The sequence below is a fragment of the Fundulus heteroclitus genome, chromosome 19 (assembly GCF_011125445.2).
Source record: "Fundulus heteroclitus isolate FHET01 chromosome 19, MU-UCD_Fhet_4.1, whole genome shotgun sequence".
NCBI classification, from domain to species: Eukaryota; Metazoa; Chordata; class Actinopteri; order Cyprinodontiformes; family Fundulidae; genus Fundulus; species Fundulus heteroclitus.
This window is the reverse complement of record NC_046379.1, coordinates 4,788,095-4,809,117: the sequence shown is the minus strand read 5'-3', so window position 1 is coordinate 4,809,117 and position 21,023 is coordinate 4,788,095. Positions and strand designations below refer to the sequence as shown.

General features: G+C 42.1%; 2 protein-coding genes across 4 annotated transcripts in view; one reads left to right on the top strand and one right to left on the bottom strand.

The window, feature by feature from the left end:
- Positions 1-21,023, top strand: part of fancm (FA complementation group M) — a 65,620-nt gene that overhangs the window by 10,608 nt on the left and 33,989 nt on the right. For all 3 annotated transcript variants that reach the window (XM_036151184.1, XM_036151183.1, XM_036151185.1), the window contains exons 5-7: positions 18,560-18,691; positions 20,385-20,517; positions 20,633-20,725. In XM_036151184.1, the coding sequence (XP_036007077.1) occupies positions 18,560-18,691; positions 20,385-20,517; positions 20,633-20,725 (358 nt within the window). The remainder of the gene's footprint in view (positions 1-18,559; positions 18,692-20,384; positions 20,518-20,632; positions 20,726-21,023) is intronic.
- soul3 (heme-binding protein soul3) lies at positions 831-11,614 on the bottom strand. The gene is made up of 5 exons (XM_012864506.3): positions 10,986-11,614; positions 6,859-6,953; positions 4,884-5,025; positions 2,024-2,207; positions 831-1,939 (listed from the first exon to the last, which is right to left on the bottom strand). Exons 1-5 carry the CDS (start codon positions 11,227-11,229, stop codon positions 1,768-1,770), a joined length of 837 nt encoding a protein of 278 aa, XP_012719960.2. The 5' UTR covers positions 11,230-11,614; the 3' UTR covers positions 831-1,767.

The window sequence follows — 21,023 nt, the reverse complement described above, 5'->3', positions numbered from 1 at the left end:
GACTTAGAAATAGTTCTGGTTAGGGTGTCTTGGTCGTACCGGGCACCGACGTCCGTTCTGAGGGGCTTAACACGCCGTTTTCTTCTGAACGCAGTCTGGAGACGTGCACCGGCGTTCTTACACCAAACCGGCTCAAATGCTAAGCTGGCGTTAGCTCGCGTTATTTATTTCATAGCAAAAACTCTGACCAACAAGTAATCGACATGTTCGGAGCTTCGTGTTTTTGTCCCCCTAATTTCAGACAAACGTAACACAGAGATCCATTATTACTGGAACTTAGGGCCCAGATCAGAACAACTGCAGCCCACCGACTTTCACCTTCCTGCCGCACCGAGCTGAATCCGTCTCAGCTCATGAACTCCTTTAACCTTCGTTTTCCCAGCGGTGCCGCTACCGATCAGGTCTGAAACCCGCCCGGTTGTGTCTCTGTTCTGTCTTCTGTAACCCCCAGTCGGTCGAGGCAGATGGCCGTTCATACTGAGCCCGGTTCTGCCGGAGGTTTTCCTTCCCGTTAATGGGGAGTTTTTCTTCCCACTGTCGCTTCATGCTTGCTCAGTATGAGGGATTGCAGCAAAGCCATGTACAATGCAGACGACTGTCCCTGTGGCTCTACGCTTCTTCAGGAGTGAATGCTGCTTGTCGGGACTTTGATGCAATCAACTGGTTTCCTTATATAGGAACATTTCTGACCAATCTGTATAATCTGACCCAATCTGTATAATATGATTGAACTTGACTTTGTAAAGTGCCTTGAGATGACATGTTTCATGATTTGGCGCTATATAAATAAAATTGAATTGAAAATTGAATTGAATTGTTACAATGTCAATAAACAAAGTTATTGGGATACGTGTTTGCATAAAAAAATAAAAAAACTGGGGGAAACCCAACCAGTTTCTGTCTTAGAGCCGCGTTAAGAACCGGGCCTGGCGCCACCTCTGGTCCAGCGGTGGGAAAACTCGCCCTTCTGTTTCAGCGGGGGTTAAATGTCGCATCAGAAAAGGAGCTGTGCGGCCATAATTTGCACGCCGCATTTAAAATCGTTAGTGTCTGTGCAGAGATGCTGCGCCACATTATCCTTTATTTCACTTATTTCTGTTAGGTTACCTAAATAAAATGAGGCTGAAATGATGTGGCGTCAGCGACTGAACGCCTCTGGGAGGTTACAGAACCACCAGCGGACCGCTTCGCTCACAGCCCACAGTGTGGCTCACCTGTATATCTGTTTATATGCAAACCTTGGTGTTATTCACACCTGGATTTTAGTAGCAGGTGTGAAATGTCTGCGTTTAGCTGAATCAGCGAGATTTCCCCCCAAAAAAAAAACTACACAACCAGCATCTGAAAAACCTCAGACCCGTTCCGCCTCACGGCACAGAGACCAGGATTAGACCTCCTCTATTAGATATTGGGTTTACCGCAGGGAACCGAAGAATCCCGGCCACTGAAGCTGAAATCACGCAGCGGCCGCCATGTTGACGGAGCGCTAACGGACTAAACAACGTCGTTTGTGTTTATGAGCAGAGGTGAACCGGGTCAAACAAAGATCTCTCGGTAAAAAAACGAAGGAAAGTCTTTTTAAGGTTCAGAAACTTTTTTTCATGTTTTAGACTGGAATTGTGCGAGGCTGGTGGTCGTTGCAGGGGGGGTGGTGGGGGGGGCGATGCTCTGGGAACCTGAGGCTGTAGCTGAGCTAGCTGGGGCAGTGTCAAAGAGTTCACCGGGCTCGAGGGGCCACGGGCGGGGCGGGGGGGCGGCGCCGGCGGCTCAGCGGCGCTCCAGAAACCAGATCTCGTTCTGACGGTGGCTGTGAGCCGGGTTGGTGTAGCCGGCCACGATGAACGAGTCGCTGACGCACAGGCCCGGCGAGTCCAGCAGCTCGGCCATGGCGCCGATTTGATTGATGATGGTGACTTCGTTGGTGGGGCCGGTGAACCCTCTGATGGGGGGAGAGAAAGGCAACACGCCACTGTTAGCAGGAGGTAAACGGTTTAACACGCCGCCGTCGTCACTCTCTACCAACCTTGTGTACACGGTGGCGGCAGGCCAGACCTCCACCACGATCTCGTTGTCGTGAGGCTGCGGCGGCTGGGCCTGATGCTCCAGAGGCAGGTAGTACGCCACGGTGACGTCCTGGGAGATCACCGAGCGGCTCTCGTCCGTCCGCACCACGGTCACGATGGGCAGCGTCATGCCGAGGTAGTCCCCTAAACCAGAACAAGACAAACTGTGACATCGCAGCGTTAGAGACCGCCCGGCTGGGACATTTAGGCTACGTTCACACTGCAGGCCTTAATGCTCAATTCCGATTTTTTTTTTTTGTGAAATCGGATTTTTTTGCGTGTCCGTTCACACTTCCAAATATATGCGACTTGTATGTGATCTCTGTGTGAACTGCATTCATGCAACTTAAGTGTCTCGCATGCGCTGTAGAGGACGCGATGACGTCACACATAGCAAGCGTGCTCAGTGTTTGCGGAAGTAAACATGGTTCGTAATGCTGCAGCGTATCTTACGTTCTTTAAAGGTATACTATGCAACCGGGGTTGATTTTCCAGCGAGGCTCCCCCCAGAGGGTGAAAGTAAAAGTGCACTGTCATAAAGATGCTCAGCTGTTCTGGTTTCTCCGTCAAGCCAGGCGCGGTTGTTTTGAGCTTAGCAGACAGGCGAACGCAACGAAAAGTGGAAAAAACGGCAGTACAAACAATGACTAACACAGTGAAAGTATGAACATCAAGCTTCCCGCAGCGCTATCTTGGCGAGGCGGCGGCCGCCGCCTCGCCAAGCCGCGACCGCGGCCGCCTCGCCAGTTTTATTATTATTATTTTAATTTTTTTTATGTTGGCGAGACACTACCGTGGCCGCCTCGCCGCGGTAGTGTCTCGCCAACATAAAAAAAATAAATAATAATAATAATAATAATAATAAAACTGGCGAGGCGGCCGCGGTCGCGGCTTGGCGAGGCGGTGGCGGTTCTCGCCGTAAAGCCAGACTTCTGTGTGTGCGGGCCGTGAGCTCTTGCAATGCGGTACCGCGCACGTGACGTCACCGTCTCAAGAGCAACGCCCCTTTTGCCGCTTAGGTAGGGCATACAGGAGAGAAAGCACGGATAACCCAGCTATTACAAGCGCAACAGAACCAGCGATCTGACCGACTTTACAGCCGTTAAACTTTCCCAAGACGATGTCCCAGGCACACGGTTTACTGGTCGCACTGTCGAAGAACACACCAACCTTCAGCTCAAACGATGGCTTGAGGTTCGATGGCTTAAAAAGACTGGAAAACTGGCCGAGATGATGAACGGTAAGCTTTGTTTTTTTTTTTCCTGCGCGGCGATCAAGGCAGCGTCGGCCGTTTTTTTTGTTGTTGTTTGCAATCACCGTCCAGGAATGGGTATATGTTTAATGTTTGTCTCATTTGAAATGTTTTTGAGTAAGCTATCCTGGTAGCAGGCTATCATGTTAGCGCCTGCTACCATGATAGCCTATATGCTGTCATGGTAGCAGGCGCTTCTTTATTAACATGTCGGCCACCAAAATACTCTTACCTTGACTTGATGTCGCTGGAATTGGGTCAGGATGTTCTTCGGTTGTGCCCTTTCCTCTGACAAAATGCTTGCTACATATGTAGGTGAATTTGGTAACTTTTTCCGGGTTGAACTGTTGTGTAGGCCGACCGCCCCGGTGTACCAGCGCACATTTCTCCTTGGCAGTCTTGAAGAAAACATCCTTCATATACGGCCGATCAGCGTAACTCGAGTCGCTGTTGCACGTTCCATAGCAACAATGTTTAAAAACCATGGTCTTAGATTTGGAAAAAGCAGTCGTTTACCGAGTAAAACCAAGGGTAACGCACGTCTCTTTTACAGCGACACAGCGGCGGACTATGCAAGCATGCCCTACTGCGTACCACGTGATGTGACGTCATCGTGACGTTGTGTTTCTAAAAATAGCTCGCGCGCGGTACCGCATTGCAAGTACGGTATTTCCCCCACAGACCACCAGGGCGGCCGCGAAAACCTTTGTTCGACCTGAAATGACTCATTTAATCATCCAAATCGGTATGGAACACATTAATTAACTGAAAAATGTTGCATAGTATGCCTTTAAATTCTTCTCCAGCCGGAGCCAGCACATTACCGCCGCAAGCTTTTTAAGAAGATCGAAACGAAAGAGCCAAATTTTTGGCAATGGCGTTTTGTGCGGCAGTAACGTCCGTACAGAGAAACGTGTGGGTGCGGAGTCGAAGCCAGGAATGGTGGGATAGCGAGGTGAGCGGCTTTACTGATACTGTCTTCATTCACAATTTTCTAATGACAAAGGCAACCTTTATGTGCGTCTGAACGGATCTCTTTAGCTCTCTCATGTAAAAACACACATCTTCTGCGGCCATAGCAGCGAGTAAACACGTTGCAGTGGGGCGGTGCTGACTTGCAACAGGTGCTTGTTACCGTATCAATAATATGTATCAGTGACGTACAGGTCGGATAAATGCGACCTGGCCGTACAGACACAGGTCACATTTTAAAAGATCAGATACGTATCGGATTCAGGATCACATATCCAAGTGGCCTGGGTCGCATTTGAAAAAATCCATTCTGTGTTGTTCAGACTGTCAAAAAGATCAGATCCAGGTCGCATATGGGCAAAAAAAAAATCGGAATTGGGTCACTTCAGGCTGCAGTGTGAACATAGCCTTAGATGCAGATGCACCGATTGCCGGCTAGAGCCGATCCGTCAAATGCTACGACACGGCAGGTCGGACCTCAGAGGAAAAAAAAAAAAAACGCATGACGAGCACTATCGGTGCATCGCATTGTATAAAAAGGTGGTTATGGTGAGAAATGAGCCCGTAAGTCAGAGGCCGCGTGTCTTTGGACTCACCTAGAGAGTTCTGCTGACAGATGTATCTCATTATCCTCATGAAACCGTAGCAGATGCTCTGCTCATACGTGTCCTCGTGCAGCGTTATGCAAGCCCAGTGGCCCTTTTCATAGTGGCGTTTCTCATAGAGCTGCTCCCCACACTGAGGAAGAGCAGACGTGATACATGAAGGAGACGTGCAACAAATGCCTGCTGGAAAAGGTCCAGACGTACGATTATCCTCACATACAAGCATACGTGTAGAAAAAAATATGGGAGCAAAATATGGGAACTTCTTTTTAAATTTATTATTAACACAGTTCTTTATTTACTGCTACTAAGATATCTAGAATTACTTCCGGAAGTTATATATGTATTCTAAACATTGTAGACTTATTCATTCATTCATTATGAAAAGATTGGGTGTCGCCTTAATGTTCAGACGCATTATCAAAATGTTAAACTCGTAGGTTTCCTGCACACAGATATATTTTCAAACCTTTTCCTCTGTTAATTTTAAAGATTATGGCTTAATGCCAAAGAAAACCCAACATTCAGCCTCTCAGATTATGATATATAACATGTGATAATATGATAATCGCACATTATAATGATATAAAAGGTGATATATTTAGGAAGGAGTCAATTAGGACTTTAAACAGAGATTGTAAGGCTGGGCGATATGGATTAAAAAATAAATCTCCGATTTTATGATACCAAATCCGATTAATCGATTTTTTTTCCTCCTTTTTGTTTCATAAAAAGAAATTAAAGAAATTATTTTAAAACCTTGCTTTTATGTCAAGCATTTCATCAGGGAGTTGACCTGAATTCAAAGTGCAACTAAAAACAAGCTGTGAAACATGCAAAACAAGATGGTAGCCGTGCCATTATAAACAATGAAAATATAACAAAACATTTGCTGCTAGTGGTATTACACATTGAGCTAAGAACAGGCTTCACTGCACTTGTGAACTTCAAATTAAGTTAAAAAAAAAAGTAAATAAGTAAATGAAGTACCTCGTATTATGGTAAAAAAAAAAAGTTTCCACTTAACAATATTTTGACAATACATTTGCCTAAACATATATTCAGCATCACATGCTGTTCTCTTCATGGAAACCCAATGAGTGTATTGGCAAAATAAAATCCAGATTTTCCAAAAATGAAATCTTAAAGAATTGTAAATTCGAATTAATCGATTAAATCGATTTATCGCCCAGCCCTAAGAGATTGGCAAAAACTTTAAACAAATTTGAATTTTAGTGAAATTAAAATGTTTGCACTAAAAATCCTCCTTTGATTCCATTTTGTTTTTATTTTTTTTATTAGCTGTAAACCACATTAAAAGGATCAAAGCTTGTATCAAATCCCCTGTTGTTGGATTTCATTACAGAAACATCAAACCTTTTCACGGTTCTCTAGCTTCCCAGGATGCATCTGGGTCTTCCCGCTGCCGCATTACGGCCATTTTTACGAGGCTTTTTAAAACCGCTCCGAGAATAGGCCGCCACGGCTGCTGGCCTTTGTTCAACCCGAGTCTGCAGCCAAGTCTGAATGAACTAATTAATTCACGTTAAACCAATTAGCCCTTTTTTATTTATACTCTCCCCTAAGGAGTTTAAAGAGCTTGGGTGACACGACCATCTTCCTAGAAATAAATAGCTCTTTATGCTGTGTGTGCGTAGGTCAGAGCATTAAATGCATGAACACGTTACGCATATTACCTTTTAGTTGTTTAATAGCTTTAAGTTACTGTTTCTGTAACATCCTCAAATCCATGAAATTTGTAGATTTTAGTGTTAAGCTCGTCTCTGATGGCTGAACACCGGGCTGCCGAGCAAAAGCCTTCATTTCCAGGCCTTGTTCCTGTTACCGATTTGCCCTTAGCTCCTTTAAACTGGGTCACTAATGTAATTACTAGAAGTAGAGAATAGCAGCGCAGAAAGGCAGGGTAATATAGTCTGAAGATAAGTGGTTAAAGTGAGACGGATACCTTCTCTTTTCGCAGCAGCAGGGTAAACGGGACTTGCTCCCTTTGGCTCTGGCCTTGGTTGTTGCTGCTCAGCTGCTGAATGGGTTCAGCCATATCTGTGAGACAAACAAAACAAAGACGTTTCCACCGTTTGTCCATTTCCAAAAGGGCAAAACCTCAACAACAAAGATAAATTAAAAAAAAGGCAAATACGGCTTGTTGATTTGTGCGGTTTGGGTTTGCCTGTAGAAACCTCGCTCTCTGCATACGATACATGTGGTCTTCTTCTTCTTCTCTCTCTCTGTGTATATCAGCGGGAAATGCCTTTGCCCCCTGCAGCCTGCTGGCTAGCAGCGCGTTCCTTTTGACTGAGGTTCTGCCAGTCGGGCCGAGCACACGGCGGACCGAGAGAGGCGGCGCCGTCCAGAGGCCGCCTACGGGCCGATGTTAGCCGGGAGTCTTCAACAAACCGGCGGACGTACCGTTGGTTCGGTCCGACCCGTTTCAGCCTGCGTTCAACTGGACCCAGTTCAAAGCGCCCCCCCCCCCCCCCCCCCCCCCCCCCCCGGTGGTACAGATGTAATCAGATTGTGTCCGTCAATGCCGCGAAGGACAGCCGGGTCAAAGGGACCGGCGGTGTCCAGATCAATTCTTTGACAGCATTCTGGGCAGCGGGGAGAAAGCGGAGGGTTTAACGTGGAGCAGGAACATAATTACTGTCCCTGGGGGGGGGGGGGGGGGGGGGGAGGACGTCAGAGCGTGCAGATTCATGTAAAAGGTGAATGCATAAAAACAGACAACACTGCAGTCAGGGCAGTGCCGTTATTAACCTGCTTTGCTCAGACTCAAAGAAATGAGCAGCGGGTAATTAACTAAATGTGCAACTTGTGCATTTACTGTATATCTATGCATAAAAAAACAACAACAAATTATTTAAACAGTCTCCACCAGCTTTAGCCTCAGCTCCTCGTCGGCTTGAAGAGTTTCTACATCAACTTTCAGGTTCTAAAACCTGATTTAGGTCTGGACTTTGACTAGGCCGTTCTCCTAACACGTGAACATGCTGCCATCTAAACCATCAGCTGTGTCCAGCTCACTCCTGAGTCTTTAGCGCAGCTGTTGCAGGTTGTCTTCACCTCCATTTGCCTCCATACCTGCTCTCATCAACTCTGATCAGCTTCCTCGTCCCAGACGACAAACGGCCTGACGCCTCCACCGTCTTCACGTTTTTACGGCGCGGGTTTTCCTCCACACCTGGCCTCCACTCCGGGGAGCCGAGCTAAAGCCTTTCAGCTTGCAGCAGCGGTGTTAATAACTGATTATGACAGCCAGGGCTTCCTCTCAGACGCCGCTTGTCTCCAATTAGAGCAGCGCTTGGCTAAAGTTTGGCTGCAAGGCCACGACCTCAGCACCGCCACACGCTGGCAGGCACACATTTCTGAAGTTTTGCTTGCTGCAAAGCAACTGCAAGCAGAGTCTGAACCAGTAAACGGAAATAATAAAAAAAAAAATAAAGGTTTTTAAATCAGGACTAAACCCACATGTTTATTTATTTATAGAATTCAAAGTGTTTTGTAAAGTTTTTGGGGAAAGCAGACTTGTTCTGAAGGAGAGAACATGTAAACTCAAGGCCCAGCTCCAGTTTGACAATCGTTTTAGTAAAAAAACTAATAATGACGTTAATAAATAGAGTTTTACTTTTTAATTATTCAGTTGCAATAGCTACTGTTGGAAGAATGAAATAAAACAACTGTATTTATAATTAATAATCATATCCTGAGCTTATCTGGTGTTATGGCCCTCAACAGGAGCCCCACAGTTTAGTTTTCCTGCCCTAAAGGGATTTCTTGGCCCTTAATTATATGATTATTATCTGATTTTGTCTTTCAGTCCAAAACTGAACTAAAAATACAATAATTTCTGTCTGACACACAGAACAAAATTCCTTTTTGAAAACTTTTTTTTTTAAATAACCCAGGAAGTCTAGAATATCTTAATAGACGCATTGTTTAGTTCTCCCTCTCTAATCTGAGATTAGCTGTTTAAGACTATTGTTATTTCCTGGCAAGCACAGCATCTGGCTTCAAAAACTCTGGAAACCAGTCGTCCTGAAATGAATAGGTGAGTAAAACTTTAGCAAAGTTTAGCATAGTTTAGGTATCGTAGTAAAACCAAAGTTTAAAGAGACAAGGTCTTATGGGAAATAAAATCTCTGTGGGGTCACAAATAACGGCTGTTTGAATTAAAAACAAGTTGATATGAAATGTCTGAGTGCATCAGAGCAGTGAGTGTTTAGTACGATGGGTTCATATTTTGTGTTTCTGGACATCATCGCTTCATTTCACTCATTATTGTTGTGCTATTACTTAAGGGCACAAAAATAATCTGAATAAAATAAAATAAATAGACAATTTCTGCATCTGCACCACATTTTTCGGCACCGGCCGTCTTTTGCAACCCCTTCTGCTCCTGACCCAGCAGGTAACAGCGGCAGACGCTTGATTCTGGCTCGGGTGTCATACCGAGCCCGTAACTGTTGCCTTTATTCTCTTAACAATTATGCCATAAATATGCATTATGATGATTCATGATAACGATCTCCAGACCCCACCTTTGTAGATACATAACCTGAGTGCTCCCTGACTAAAACTGTGGGATCCACTGGCTTACAAAGTTGATTTAATGGCATCTTTGTCTGTTTCTCCGATTTAAAAAAAAATAGTCAAACTCGACTCTTACGTGAACTTTCTTTCCACACTTGGTCACTTTGGTTTAAGTTTAGTGTGAATTGAGTGGTTACGTTATAAACATCAACATCAGATGGAGATTATGTTGTAGGGCTGCACAATTAATCATATTTGGAATATAATCACAAACAACGCAGTTTCAAAATAGCAGATCTGTAATTTTTTAGATACATAACCATTTATGGATCAGCCGCGTCCTTTAGGTGTCGGTAAAAAGTTTAAAGTGGGTTTGCCTCCACATGGAAGTGAGGAATGATGCAGCAATAAGATAAATTCATTTTATTATTTGTTTTAGAGTTTATATAATCATACTTTTTACCAGAAGCCTTCAGAAATCTCACCACAGCATTAAGCAGCAGTCAAACTGTTTAATACATAGAATTGTTTGTTGGTTTCCCTTTATGTTCAACAAGGATTGATGTTCAACTGTATTTGCCTCAATAATAATATTCTGATTGATAAAAAGTGTTTTTTTATTTTATTTTAAATAGACCTTGTTTACAAACATCTTTGTAAACAAAGATCTGTTTACAAAGATGTCTGTTGCTTGTGGTTATTGCAGAGAAAAGTCCAAATTAAATCGCAATAATGGTTGAAATATCGCAGTTTTAACCATACAACCCTATTATGTTGGTATGAAATGGAGATAGGAACTGGAAAATTATATTGTTTTTATATCGTAATATCAGCTTGTTACACTTCCATTATCAAAAGATGAACAACAAAAATTAATAAAAATTCTGCACAATTAGCTCATTTGATAGATACAATTTGGCACATCTATCAAAATCACAATAAATGTTATAGAAGTGTTATAACCAACAAGTCGTTACAGTATTTTTTGCAGCAGTAGGAGCAGTTTTATCTTTTTCAGTAAAAGCTTTTGTTACATATATTTTATACAGAAACGTGTGTTACATCTAAGTAAATGGCATATTTTTGCTTAAGGTTATCACACTGATCGATGTCTAGTCTGTTCTAACATTTATATCATAAACAGTAATGCTTTATGATGGTTTTTGTTTGTTAATCGGATTTCTGAGGGACCGGACACTGGTTGTGTTGTGACCCCCCAACTTCTACAGATGTCTCTGTGTAGCCATGGCAACACTTAGGGGTTAATTTCCACAATGCAAAGTGTAATTTATGCGTTCAGTAGTTAAAATATGTGGCAGACATGACACTCGGCTGCCTGACAGCGCTGGGAATGTCCTATCTGGAACTGGTTTGTCCGGAAACTAGGTCAGTGTGTTCAGCGGCTACACCAATCTGACTTTCCTCAACTCGATCCAGGCCTTTTGTTTTCTGGATTTTAACATTAATTCAGGTGTAGATACGCTGAAGCAGGAAAAATTAAGACTGAAAACATTTCAAACTGTGTCGGACTATGTGGACGTTTACCTGGGGAAACCTCCACCTGGTGGCCCCTCGCCACTTCCTGCCAGTAGTTCAGCAGTCGCTCCGAGCCGTCCTCTGCCTCCATGGTCTCCCCCTCCTCCTCCAGGCTGCCATTGCCCGAGTCTGACAGCTGGTCCTCCGAGAAGGACTCCAGGTCCTCCAGGGTGATCACCCCGGGCCGGTCCATGGCGTCGCCGCCGCCGCCTCCTCCTCCGCCGCCGCTCATCTGGCAGCCTCCTCGGTCCATTCCAGGACTGTTAACCGTCTACTGCGGAAAGCAGGCGTCGACGGGCAGAGGAGGAGCGCGAAAAAAAACCCGAATCTGCGTCTAAATCGTGGCTGATTTTGTCGAAGTTACTGTTGTTGTTGTTGTTTTTCTTCTTCTTCTTCTTCTTCTCCTTCTTCTTCTTCGCGGCGCGGAGTTCCGCGTCGTCCAGATTAGAACAACCGGTACTTTCTAGTCAATAAACCAGGCGCTCCTGAACTACGTCCGACGCCCTCCACCATATTTTCATCCCCCGGCTTTATACCCGACGCCAGTGAAACAGGCTCCCCGACCGGCGACACTTTAAAAATGGCTTAAAAACGAGCCGAACCGTGCCGCCGTCCCCCCCCCCTACTTCTCCCGGAGCCGAGGCGCCTGTGATGTTTATGAGGGCGGGCCGCGCTGACACGTGACGCTGCGGGGCTCTCACAGTCCCCGCCCCCACGAGCTGCCCGAGGTGTTAAATACCACCGCCTCCTGGGCTGAGTACGCCCTGTTCTTCAAGCGCGAAAGTCTGCGACATGCACCGGGCGCCTAAGATTAAAGGTTTAATGCTAAATATCATCACGTATTTTGTGACTATTGTTTTGTTCATATCATTTTTTAATTATTGTATTTATTTTATGCATGCTCTTCTTGTTTGGCATGATTTTTAGTATTCCACTAGAAAAAAAAACTTTATTGTGCTCTGTATAGTGACAGTAAAGAAATTAAATTTCATTAAATTGAATGGATATTTATTTCTTTTAATGTCACCCATCATATACGGATTATAAACAAAGCTGCTGATGAGCACTAGGGGACAGCCTAGACGGGATTTTCTCTGATCTGTGTCACTGTGAGAACCAACCACCATGCTGTACCCTTCAACACGCACGTAGTGAGGCCGTTATATAATCCACTATGTTCTGGGTGGGGGGAGTGTCTGTGTGAGTCCACACTAGGCTCCACAAGGAGGTGGAACCTCTTAAAATCACTGCATGGCCCCGTCTACTGCCACAGAAGTAGACGGGGGTCGGCGTGAGACTCAGCCTTTTTCTTTTGTTGAGTTTGACAAAAATAGCACAGCTTTACATCAACAGTATTTACATAAAAAGTAAAAATAACCATAAAAAGCACATGCAATATTAATATTACATTTTTATTTTGTTACTATACATACATACATACACAAACAAACAATTGTGAGGGTTGCAGTGTTCTAGTGAACATTACTCAGAGTATTTTACCTATTTGCTTTTCTGCTCTATATTTTTAGATTTGCATAAATGCAAGAAGTTGATATCCAGGGCATCTTCTCTGCTTATCATCTTGTTGTCGACATGTCAACTGGCCACAACAGTAGTAGTAATAATAATAACACTGGTGATATTATTATTATTATTATTGCAATTGTTATTAGGTTTTGAGGCAGTTTTGCTTTTAATGCGAGAAACTGAATTCCGAACCATTTGTAGCTTATGGCACGATTTTTGAGGACTACCAAAGAGAAGAAAGTTTTAGTTGTCGACGTTGGAGGTGACAAGGCCATGGACAAGAACATTATTACTTTAATAAGTTCGGCCACTCCTTTAGTTCCCCCACAATACCTGTCTTTTTTAACAGCTGCCAATATTTCCTGACAGGCAACTTAATCTTTGTTCATGTAGTCAATAGCATAGTGTAGTGGCCATCTGACTGGCAGTGCTCAGCAAGAAGTGATGAGAGGCCGAGGAGATTGCCAGTCTCTTTCTTCGGTACCTGATTGAAGGATCTTTAAACCATAAGATCATAAAACTTGAAACTGGAACTCATAGTTGAGTTAAATGGTCCAAGTGAAAGTGAGACATTTATCAACATTAATGTGATCAGTGTTTGTACTGAACAAGCCCAACTGGTTGTCTATGCGCATGATGGAGAGAGTTCAGCTTAGTGTAGGCTGTGTTAATTTTAGCCGAAGCCTTTTCACTCTTCCCTCTCCCACCTTTATGTCTCTTTGCCGCACTGAGCATGCTCTGAGAGGATGGCGGTTTCCTAAACGTGACAGTGGTCTGTTAGAATTAAGTATCCGTTAACGGGTAATGCCTGAGTGCTTATTGCTGTCTCGAACTTGATCCCTTATCGACTGTAAACCTCTCTTAGGTTTCTAGAGTAAAATGCAACGAAAATCTGCTAGAACTGTGGTTAAACATATATATATATATATATATATATATATATATATATATATATATATATATATATATATATAAAAAAACCTGGTGCCGACCCGATCAACTTCAACAACCTCCGTCCTATCTCCAATTTACCCTTCATTTCCAAAATTCTTGAAAAAACAGTTGCCTCCCAGCTCCATACTCACCTATCTGCCAACAGCCTGTATGAAGAATTTCAGTCTGGTTTCCGGCCACTCCATAGCACTGAAACAGCACTCATCAAAATCACCAATGACCTCCTCATGGCATCTGATTCTGGACTACTCACCATCCTCATCCTCCTCGACCTGAGTGCAGCCTTTGACACCATCTGTCACACCACTCTCCTCAGTAGGCTTTCTTCCATTGGCATCACTAACACTCCGTTGGACTGGTTTATTTCCTACTTCTCTGACCGCACTCAGTACATTCAACTGAAGACCCTCAAATCCACCCCCTCCCCCCTCACCTCAGGCGTGCCCCAGGGCTCTGTACTCGGGCCCCTCCTCTTCATCATCTACCTCCTTCCCCTTGGCAATATCTTCCGCAAATTTAACATCCAATTCCATTGCTATGCTGATGACACCCAGCTCTACCTCTCCACACAACCATCGTCCTCTCTTCCCCCCACCTCCCTCACAAATTGCATCTGTGAAATAAAAGCCTGGTTCACCAAAAACTTCCTTCAATTAAACAGTAGTAAAACTGAGGTTCTCCTCATCGGCACCAAATCAACTCTTTCCAAAACTGACAGTTTCCCACTTGTTATTGACAGTTCCTCCATCTCCCCCTCCCCCCAGGTTAAGAGTCTGGGTGTCATCCTCGATAGCACCCTATCTTTTCAATCCCATATCAATAACATTACCCCGGTCTGCCTACTTTCACTTAAGAAACATCAACCGCCTCCGTCCCTCCCTTACCCCACACACTGCTGCCATACTTGTGCACAGCCTTGTCACCTCCCGACTGGATTACTGCAACTCTCTCCTCTTCGGCCTTCCTCAGAAATCACTCCATAAACTACAACTGGTCCAGAACTCAGCTGCTCGCATCATAACAAGAACTCCCTCTATCCACCACATCACCCCGGTCCTCCAACAGCTTCACTGGCTCCCCGTGCAGTTCCGCATTCAATATAAAATTCTCATGGTGACATTCAAGGCCCTTCACCACCTAGCCCCCCCCTTATCTGTCAGGCCTCCTGCACATTCCCACCCCCTCCCGTGCTCTTAGATCCTCATCTGCTTTACACCTGTCTGTCCCTTCCGCCCGTCTCACCACCATGGGGAGCAGAGCATTCAGCCGCTCTGCCCCCCGCCTCTGGAACTCTCTACCACCCCTACTTAGAAACACGGACTCACTTCAAAATTTTAAATCACAACTCAAAACTCATCTGTTTAAGACCGCCTATTCTCTTTAATTATCAATTTCCCTGTCCCAGCCTCGGTATTTATTTATTTTTTATTTATTTTTTAAATGTTTTTTGTTTTGATTCTGTTCCTGACATTCTGTTTTTTACCCTTCTGTACGGCGACCTTGAGTGTCTAGAAAGGCGCCTTTTAAATAAAATGTATTATTATTATTATTATTATTATTATATATATATATATATATATATATATATATATATATATAAATATATAAAAATGTAAGTTTCTCACAATGTTCTTTCTGTACATTCTCTTGTTGCACGCCGTGGTCCAACTGGGCAAAAATGGTGACCCCCCACTAATCTGGTTCTGTGTAATCTCATAATCTGGGCTTGACCGTTGTGTGCGCATTTCCACACTGAGCTCCACCTGCCTGTCAGCCGACTGTGGAAAGCAGGGCCAGCCAGCATGTGGCAGTTTTCTGTAATACATGTGGAAATAAATCGTTGTTTGGGCTTAAATAGTCAGATAAATTACTGCCTGGAGATCTGTGTTCATGTGTATGGAAGACCTGGCATAACTAAAAATGATTATATAGAAATAAATACGGAAAGAAGTACATGCTCAATAAATAAATAAATATGCATAAAATAAATGCACAAAAATACAGCAAATAAGTAATTAAATTATACAATGAGACGTAAATGTCTCTTTTAATTAGCTGATTTGTTTATTCCTCTTTTTAATAATCATCTCATTTATTTACTTTTCATTATAATTGTCAACTTTATTAATTAGTAATTTTTTTTCTGTGTATGTTTTAAATTTTTTTCTGTTTTTTTTCTTCCTTTCTATATTTATTTCTTCAACCCTATTTATTTATTTCTGTCCTTTTTCCATTTCTGTTTGCATTTCAGCTTCATTATTTAAATGAGGAGGGGCGGGTCTTAAAGGGATGACTCCTCCTTATTGGTTGGTCAGCATCAGCCTTACAAAACTATCATAAACTACTTCAAACTGATTGGGGTTCAATAAATTTAACAGGAAATGCTGTACTATCAAAAATGATTTCCTCCCTAAAACATGTAATCATTTGTTTACTTTTTTGTCACATAAAATGTTTGAAATGATCAAACTATCAGGTTTGGCGGATAAAAAACTATTTTCCAAAACAAAAGGTTAATTATAGTTTATTTATGATTCAACCAGAGTGCCAGTTACTGTCTCTGCCAGGTTGTTTTGAACAGCGTTTTTATTTCTTCCTAATAAATAGGAATTATCTTATTCAAACTGTTTTGTATTTCCAAAAATGTGGTTCGATGTTGTTAACATTTATACCTGTTAGCGTAATAAAATCTATAAGTAGAGGAAAAAAGTTTGTATCTTTTGTTAAAACAGATGGCATGGTTTACACTTTAATGTTTTTCCTTTACGTTATGATAATCTGAAGATTTAACATTAAATCAATGCTAGTGCAATTCCTTTGGAACATCGGCTGAGGGTAAGCTGTAATCATATTCATCAAATTAGTTGATGTTAGATTTTAAAACAAGAACAGAGGTTTAAATTGTCTTTTGGGTTCCGTCAACAGTTCCCTGACGCTCCTGTTAGCTGGAGCCAAAAAACTACTCTTTAAAACTCGGCTGTCCTGTCTGGCAACATTTTTACCTGAACTGAGCGCATGTGAATTGACAAATTCCCCTTTTTGTTTGTTGCCTAATTCCATGATGTCAAGAGTTTTTATTTCCTAGCTGAAAAGATTTCGGAGCATTAATACAAAATAGAAGTGTGATTGTGGAGGAAAGTGCTTTTTCTCTTCTTTTTTTTTCACATCACAGCCGAAAACGTTTAAGTTTTTTATTTTATTTTATTTTATTTTATTTGTGTCAAACCAACACAAGATGTTGCATAAATGTAAATCGGAAGGACAATCGTGCATTTGGATTTTATTTGCTTTTAAACGTCTCCATGGCCTTGCTCCTCAGGATCTGTCAGACCTGCTTCATCTGGACTCTCGCTCGCGCAGATCAGCTTGTTATATTTTGAAATATTAGCTTAATAAGGTCAACTGGAATGTATTTTAAAGTGGCATATAAATAAAGTTGAGTTTTCTTAAAGATAGATCTGTTTTTCATTGGTGACCCTAATACAACGCAGTGCAGAAGCTGCTTTTATTGAAGGGTATCAGAGTAACTTAAAAAAAAAAAAATCATGAACATCATGTATCGTTTTTCTTTCACTTAATTATTCTGTAGTTTTGCAGTAAAAGAAAAGATGTGGAAATGTTTAACGTTAATATAATATTAAACAAATTCTGCATGAACCTGGCCTCCCTTAGTATAAAGGTGTTGTTTTTGTGATCCCATCTCCAAAAAAGATAAAATTTTCCCCTTTATCTCAAATAAATACCTTTAAAAATGTAATTCATGCAAAGCCAAAACACAAGAAAGTAAAACACAAGCATATTTTGGTTTGCTGGGTGTTTGTGTGTTTTTATTTTTAATTATATGGATTTTAATTCATGCTCATCTGGTTGCGTTAATCGAACTTGTTGCTTGACATTTCTGTGATTTTTGTTTTGTTTTTTTATTTTTGCGTCTTAAAATTAAAACAATTTCATATGTGTGGCTGTTTTATGTGGTCAGACAGTTCGTTTTTATCTTGTTACAGCCAAAAACTGTCCAGCTAAGGCCGTAGGTGTTGTCTGAACCTGCTTCACTAACAGAGATGTTGAAGATATATTTATAAAAAGAGCTTTTCTCAATAAATCTTAGTGTTAAACTCAACTCTAGTAATTCTTGTTGTGCACGGCCTAAACTCGGTTCTCAGGGATCTTGGCGGGTCGGTCCATATCGAACGTTTTTATAAAGCCCAGACCTAAATGGTCTTTCTTCCCTGCGTTTGCTTGATTAAAAGCACTGGACTGGCTGCTGGTGTTTTCTGAAATATTACCGGGGTTTAGGGTTATCGATCAATCTGTAGTTGGTGTTATTCAACCCGCAGCGTTTGTCTTCATAAGCCGCCCACATTTCACCTCGGAAGGACGAAAGTTCAGGAAAGTGGGGCGGATGATGTACGGCTCCGTTTACAGCTGGACAGAAAACGTTGTATAAGCGAAGCCATTTTCTCGGCAGTTGTGTTTTTAAAGTACGTCCGGACTGATAAATGTGAAAATAAATTAGGTTTCCATTCCCACTTGTAGGTTTCTGCTTAAGCAACAGTTTTAAACGCGAGTGATGTTCTCCTCTCTTGTAGCCGGGGACGCTTGAATACCCACAAAAAAAAAAAAAAAAAAACGATTCAAATTGCTTTTTTATGTATTATAAAACTGGAATTTTCCTTTCGACACGGGCTTATTCAGTGAATAACCTACTTCTTTCGGTGCGGTCTTATGTTCTGTTCAATTTGTTGAGCTGAAATTTTCGCCCAGATGGAAGTGGAGTCATAACGACCCGGTCTGTCATTATCTGCAGGTGTGAGGATGAAAGGTCTTTGTGAAAAGTGAACGAATGTTTTTTTTTTTTTTTTATAGTTGGAAACGAGGACAAGCGAGAGGGACAAAGAATTAAACATGTTAGTTTTATTAAGAAAAAAGCCTGGTTTTGTAGCAGTAGCAGGAAGCTCTGTGTCCGACATCAGACGCCGTGTTTTGGGTCCGCATCAGTTAGGCTGAAACATTTCCTCGTTTAACAGGAACTACTCATTTTATTTAATTGATGATTTCCTGTTTTCTTTTTTTCTTTTTTTCCTTTTTGTTCATCCTGCTAGGTTCTGGAAAAGTTCATGTCCCGTCTGGTTCAGAACCGAGTGATGGCCCACAAGGACCTGCGGACGCTCAGCAAGTACCAGCTCATTCTGGCCAGGGATCAGTTCCGCAAGAACCCGGCTCCGCACATCAAGGCACGGCCTCCTAGCAATCTTTGAGTGGCTCTGACTTTGGTGAACTCGCACGCAGCCGTTGCAGCGGGATCTGTATTTTCTTAAGTTCTTAGCAGAAACATCAGAACCGACTAAATGCAGTTACAGGCATAGACATTATATACGTAGATGCGTCATTGGACGGGTTCTGCCTATGCTGCGATGCGTCAGAGCGTCCGCCATCTTAAATGTGGCAAATCTGCAGTTACTCAGTCACTTAAACAGTATCAGAGGGACTTTAATCTCTGAATATACTTTTTATTCGTAGTATTTTTGTTTTTGTAATATTACAAGTTTATTTTCGTATCCCTTTAGCTTTATTCTCCTGAACTTATTCTCCTAAAGAATAAAAATATTTAAAATAATCTAACCTGGCCCTATTACTCCAGGAGGGAAATAATTCTGCAAACTGTGAACATTCTGGAAATGTTCCCTCTTAATTCTCATAATATAATGTTTTTCTCATAACATTATCACTTTTGTGTTTTTTTTTTGTTTGTTTTTTTACTTTATTGACCTAGGAATTTTTTTCTCTTATTACTAATTTTACCTCTTTAATACCCAAAAAGTCTGTTCCTAAAGGTTAATGTGTGACACGGTTTTATGAAATAATGAAGACCACAATGTTTAGATTTAACAAATTGATCCTTATATTCATAACACATACACACACACACACACACACACACACACACATATATATATATATATATATATATATATATATATATATATATATATATATATATATATATATATATATATATATAAAAATGTGTATATATATATAGAAGGCAGATACAAGTAGTGAAATCAGCCAGAATACATTTCCATGCAGCACAGGAATGAGGCATCTTTTCTGATTCACGTTCACAATAACAGAACTCAACTTTTTTCTGCCACATACAATATGGCGGTGACGTTGACGTGCGAACCTGCGCCCTATGACGCGTCTACGTATATATGTCTATGGTTACAGGAACCAGCAGGTAGACAGAGTGGGGTGTTTGTTGAGCCGAGCCTTTAGCTGAGCATTTGGGTAGGATGTGTGAGAAAGTAAAGAAGAAACGTTCTCCTTTTGTACTTCAAGTAAATTCGCAGTTTTAGTTTTTTTTTCTAAAGTTTTAATACCCCAGCAGCAACATGTTCCTCTTTGAAAACAGCTGACGAAAACTGACGAACCCGATGAAAAACAAACATAAGTAGGTTTTAAGTTACAAACACTATAGTTTTTTTTTTTAAGGAACAGGAAAAAGGTCCTGTTATATAATGTCTGTTTTGTGCGGCATCAAAAAGTGAGACCAACAGGCCCTTAAACAGTTTAAAGACCCTAAAAGCCACAAAACCTCCAGTTTTCTTTCACATTAAATCTTAAAATTGGTTTAACTTGAACTCTTTTTAACCTGCAGAAACCCTGGACCAAGATAAATCATTCCTAGAGGTGTAGAAATCCAGAAATTCGCCAACTTTACAGAAACTGATCTGTGCAGAAATAGACACATTTTTATCTTTGACATGAAGTTTTTCAATAGATTTGTTGAACTGATTTGCAGCATTTGTTCTTGGTTGGATCGTGTTCTAGTATTATAACATATTGCTATGGTCCTGCTGGTCTGGGGTTTCTCTCATTGATTCGTGACTTGTGTTTTTTTTGTTTTTTTGTTTTTTTTTACAGGGATCTCATCAGGGGGTGCTGGAGGGCGACTTTGCCCTCTGCATCAGCCTGTACCACGGCTACGAGCTGCTGATGCAGATGGGTCTCCGGTCGCTTTTCTTTTACATCCAGGGAATCATGGACGGATCCAGAGGTCAGGCCCCTCATCTCCGGGCTCGTTATTTAGGATGAGAATCCGTGTTGAATGAGGGAACATTGGTGATTTTGTGTATGAAAGGAGCTCGCCGCTCTGCTTTGTTTTTGCTCAGAGATGTCCAGGGCAAAGAATGAATTGCAGAGGACGCCAACCTTCATGGACCTGTACCGCGAGATGGAGACAATGTTCCTGAAGCCACCAGATGGTACTTGGATCCTTCATAAACGCATGAGTCAAATACAGTGTCTTACAGAAGTATTCACACCCTTAAAACGTTTTCACATTCTGCCACATTACAGCCACAAACTTCAGTTTGTTTTCTCGGGATTTTATGTGATAAACCAAACACAAAGGGGTCAATAAGTATGAAAAGGTTAGGAAAAATCTGAAAACCCCGACACCTTGCAGAACCACCTGTCTTTTGGACCACAGCTGCAGGTCTTTAGAGGTATTTCTCTACCAGCTTCCCACATCTGGAGACTGCAGGTTTAGGTGAAATGGCT

What these genes read in the sequence shown, in the direction of transcription:
- soul3 (XM_012864506.3), bottom strand. Translation starts at nt 11,229, where the DNA reads ATGGACCGAGGAGGCTGCCAGATGAGCGGCGGCGGAGGAGGAGGCGGC. An exon ending in CCAGGTGGAGGTTTCCCCAG is followed by an intron (nt 6,954 to 10,985) that starts GTAAACGTCCAC and finishes TTTGTCTCACAG; the next exon opens with ATATGGCTGAACCCATTCAG. An exon ending in TGCTGCTGCGAAAAGAGAAG is followed by an intron (nt 5,026 to 6,858) that starts GTATCCGTCTCA and finishes GCTCTTCCTCAG; the next exon opens with TGTGGGGAGCAGCTCTATGA.